The following is a 5000-nucleotide window of genomic DNA, read 5'->3' as shown; positions in this document are numbered from 1 at the left end:
CGCTCTCAACTGCACCTCACGCCGTTTCCACCTCCTTCCCACACTCCACCTCCTTCCCACTCACTCCACCTCCTTCCCACTCACTCCACCTCCTTCCCACTCACTCCACCTCCCCCACACTCATAAGTTCCATCACACTCCATCGCCTTCTACTCCCACACACTCACACTCTGTCATACCTTCATGCTCCTTCCACCTCCCTCACACTCCTTCCATCTCCCTCAAAATTCTTCCACCTCTTTCATTCTTCTTTCGCCTCCCTCACTCTCCTTCCACCTCCCTCACGCTCCTTCCATCTCCCTCACGCTCCTTCCACCTCCCTCACACTCCTTCCACCTCCCTCAAAATACTTCCACCTCTTTCATTCTTCTTTCACCTCTCTCACTCTCCTTCCACCTTCCTCACACTTTCATGCTCCTTCCACCTCCCTCAAAATTCTTCCACCTCTTTCATTCTTCTTTCACCTCTCTCACTCTCCTTCCACCTTCCTCACACTCCTTCCACCTCCTTCACACTTCTTCCACCTCCCTCACTCTCCTTCCATCTACCTTACTCTCCTTCCACCTCCCTCACACTCCTTCCAATTCCCTCCCTCTCTTTCCACCTCCCTCACATTCCTTCCACTTCCCTCACACTCTCTCCACCTCCCTCACACTCCCTCCATCTCCCTCACACTCCTTCCACCTGTCTCACTCTCCTTCCACCTCTCTCACACTCCTTCCACCTCCCTCACACTCTCTCCACCTCCCTCACACTCCCTCCATCTCCCTCACACTCCTTCCACCTCCCTCACTCTGCTTCCACCTCCCTCACACTCCCTCCATCTCCCTCATACTCCTTCCACTTCCCTCCCTCTCCTTCCACTTCCCTCCCTCACATTCCTTCCACCTCCCTCACTCTCCTTCCACCTCCCTCATGCTCCTTCCACCTCCCTCCCTCTCCTTTCACCTCCTTCATTCTCCTTCCACCTCCCTCACACTCCCTCCACCTCCCTCATACTCCTTCCACTTCCCTCCCTCTCCTTCCACTTCCCTCCCTCACATTCCTTCCACCTCCCTCACACTCCTTCCACCTCCCTCCCTCTCCTTCCACCTCCTTCATTCTCCTTCCACCTCCCTCACACTCCTTCCACCTCCCTCATTCTCCTTCCACCTCTTTCCTTCTCCTTCCACCTCCCTCATTCTCCTTCGACCTCCCTCCCTCTCCTTCCACTTCCCTCACACTCCTTCCACCTCCCCACACTCCTTCCACCTCCTTCACACTCCTTCCACCTCCTTCATTCTCCTTCCACCTCCCTCACACTCCTTCCACCTCCCTCACTCTCCTTCCACCTCCTTCATTCTCCTTCCACCTCCCTCACACTCCTTCCACCTCCTTCATTCTCCTTCCACCTCCTTCACACTCCTTCCACCTCCTTCATTCTCCTTCCACCTCCTTCACACTCCTTCCACCTCCTTCACACTCCTTCCACCTCCTTCACACTTCTTCCACCTCCTTCATTCTCCTTCCACCTCCCTCACACTCCTTCCACCTCCCTCATGCTCCTTCCACCTCCCTCACACTCCTTCCACCTCCTTCACACTTCTTCCACCTCCTTCATTCTCCTTCCACCTCCCTCACACTCCTTCCACCTCCCTCACACTCCTTCCACCTCCTTCACACTCCTTCCACCTCCTTCACACTCCTTCCACCTCCTTCACACTCCTTCCACCTCCTTCACACTCCTTCCACCTCCTTCACACTTCTTCCACCTCCTTCATTCTCCTTCCACCTTCCTTACACTCATTCCACCTCCCTCATTCTCCTTCCACCTCCCTCACACTCCTTCCACCTCCTTCATTCTCCTTCCACCTTCCTTACACTCATTCCACCTCCCTCATTCTCCTTCCACCTCTTTCCTTCTCCTTCCACCTCCCTCATTCTCCTTCGACCTCCCTCCCTCTCCTTCCACTTCCCTCACACTCCTTCCACCTCCTTCATTCTCCTTCCACCTCCTTCACACTCCTTCCACCTCCTTCATTCTCCTTCCACCTCCTTCACACTCCTTCCACCTCCTTCATTCTCCTTCCACCTCCTTCACACTTCTTCCACCTCCTTCATTCTCCTTCCACCTCCCTCACACTCCTTCCACCTCCCTCATGCTCCTTCCACCTCCCTCACACTCCTTCCACCTCCTTCACACTTCTTCCACCTCCTTCATTCTCCTTCCACCTCCCTCACACTCCTTCCACCTCCTTCATTCTCCTTCCACCTCCCTCACACTCCTTCCACCTCCTTCACACTCCTTCCACCTCCCTCACACTCCTTCCACCTCCCTCACACTCCTTCCACCTCCCTCACTCTCCTTCCACCTCCCTCACACTCCTTCCACCTCCCTCACACTCCTTCCACCTCCTTCATTCTCCTTCCACCTCCCTCATGCTCCTTCCACCTCCCTCACATTCCTTCCACCTCCCTCACACTCCTTCCACCTCCTTCACTCTCCTTCCACCTCCCTCACACTCCTTCCACCTCCTTCACTCTCCTTCCACCTACCTCACACTCCTTTCATCTACCTCACACTCCTTCCATCTCCCTCACTCTCCTTCCATCTCCCTCACACTCCTTCCACCTCCCTCACACTCCTTCCACCTCCCTCATGCTCCTTCCACCTCCCTCACACTCCTTCCACCTCCCTCACACTCCTTCCACCTCCCTCACACTCCTTCCACCTCCCTCCCTCTCCTTCCACCTCCTTCACTCTCCTCCCACTTCCCTCACACTCCCTCCACCTCTCCCACATTCCTTCCACCTCCCTCACACTCCTTCCACCTCCTTCATTCTCCTTCCACCTCCCTCACACTCCTTCCACCTCCCTCACACTCCTTCCACCTCCCTCACTCTCCTTCCACCTCCCTCACACTCCTTCCACCTCCCTCACACTCCTTCCACCTCCCTCATGCTCCTTCCACCTCCCTCATGCTCCTTCCACCTCCCTCACACTCCTTCCACCTCCTTCACTCTCCTTCCACCTCCCTCATGCTCCTTCCACCTCCCTCACACTCCTTCCACCTCCTTCACTCTCCTTCCACCTCCCTCACACTCCTTCCACCTCCCTCATGCTCCTTCCACCTCCCTCACATTCCTTCCACCTCCTTCATTCTCCTTCCACCTCCCTAACACTCCTTTCACCTCCCTCACACTCCTTTCACCTCCCTCACACTCTTTCCACCTCCCTCACATTCCTTCCACCTTCCTCACACTTCTTCCACTTCCCTCATGCTCGTTCTCCCCCACACTCTCAATCCCTTTACTTCCCTCACACTCTACCCACCTCCCTTATTTGCCTTCCTCCTCCCTCACATTTCTTCCACCTCCTACACAGTCTGTACACTCTCTCACACTCATGTATATTCCACTCCCTCACACTCCTACCTCCTGTTACCTGCTTACACACACACACACACACTCTCTCTCTCTCTCTCTCTCTCTCTCTCTCTCTCTCTCTCTCTCTCTCTCTCTCTCTCTCTCTCTCTCTCTCTCCCTCTCCCTCTCTCTCTCTCTCTCTCTCTTTCACACACACATACACACACATACATACACATACATACACACATATACACATATACACACATATACATGCAGACACATACATACATAGAGACACATACATACATAGAGACATATACATACAGACACACACACACACACACACACACACACACACACACACACACACACACACACACACACACACACACACACACACACATGTATACATACACACTTACACTCACACATACACATACACATACATATGCACTAATACACATATATATACACACGTATACATACACACTCACACACAATCACACACACAACTATGAAAATAATTTGTGAAATTGGACAAGGAGCAGGAATATTATTTACAGAGAAAAGTAACATCAATATTTTTACAGGGATCAAGTAAAACATATCATGATTGGTAAATTTGTTGTAACTTTCTTAAGGTATAGTTACCTGTAATTTTATTTTCTATAATTGATTCATCATTTAGGTGATATTATCAGTCCAAAACATAATCACTTTGGAATGACTAGCCGTCCTGCCATGCTTTTGCATTCTAGAATGACATTGACCTAACAAGGACATTTGATAGACACAATTACGTAGAAAACGGCTTCATCAGCAGTGTGTGTATGCACTTTCTGTGGATCCCGCCTGCACTTTATGAGCATTTTGAATCCACTGCATTGTTGGGAATGACCTGCACATGGCATAAGGTAAACTACCCAGTGGTAGTTCAGTCACAAAGAGGCAAAGGACATCGAGGCAAGAGAGCATTGGGCTAATTAAGGTTGACCATATGAAGCTATGATTGTGATGCTTTCTCTCATACAAGAACTTATGGATGAATCAATATGTTATTATTTGGATTTTTTACCTATTTTAAGATAAGCTTCCAGATTTTTTTTTTATCTTTTGGTGTTGATTGATAAAGAAAATGTTATTATTACTGTTGTAGAATATATTAAATGTTTTCTTTTAATTTGGGGGTATTGCATTGGTACAGTGTTAATGCGTGTGGTTTGTGACCAGGAGGGTCTCTAAGCAAAATGGTTTTAAGTCCATGGTTAGGAAAAGTTTTCACTTGAGGTAATGTGTCTGCATATATATATCCTCTGAAAGAAAGAACTGTCCTAGACATGGGGAGTTTGTTTATGACACGTAACTGATATTCAGTATTTTTTATTGAATTATCAGGAGGAACTGGATGAGATTGAGGCCCTGCTGGAGAGAGAACAGGAACTACTGGGCCAGCAAGACCATTCTCACCACACCTCCGTCAACTTACTCCACAGCCCAGGTACCAGCATGAAGCTATCAGTTAGTTAGATCAGAAGAATATGAACTATAATTAAGTCAAGAAAAAGGTCAATGATGAGATGATATTTGTGTTGTTTTTCTCATTTTACCTCTTCACACATTATTTGTAAAATCTCTTTCCCTAACTAGATATT

The 5000-nt window shown here is 49.6% G+C and overlaps 1 protein-coding gene across 30 annotated transcripts in view; it reads left to right on the top strand.

Annotated features, from left to right (window-relative positions):
- LOC122264425 (uncharacterized) overlaps positions 1 to 5000 on the top strand; it is a 56561-nt gene that overhangs the window by 16212 nt on the left and 35349 nt on the right. For all 30 annotated transcript variants that reach the window (XR_015191350.1, XM_086541270.1, XM_086541259.1 and 27 more), the window contains one exon: positions 4744 to 4846. Coding sequence is in view for 28 of the 30 variants with exons in the window: in XM_086541270.1 (XP_086397396.1) it covers positions 4744 to 4846 (103 nt within the window). In the remaining 2 variants the exon portion in view is untranslated. The remainder of the gene's footprint in view (positions 1 to 4743; positions 4847 to 5000) is intronic.

Source organism: Penaeus japonicus, unplaced genomic scaffold (genome assembly GCF_977035675.1).
Source record: "Penaeus japonicus unplaced genomic scaffold, GWHDUDI00000001_assembly GWHDUDI00000010, whole genome shotgun sequence".
In the NCBI taxonomy this organism is placed as follows: domain Eukaryota; kingdom Metazoa; phylum Arthropoda; class Malacostraca; order Decapoda; family Penaeidae; genus Penaeus; species Penaeus japonicus.
The sequence above is the reverse complement of the archived record's forward strand: the minus strand, read 5'-3'. Positions and strand labels throughout refer to the sequence as shown.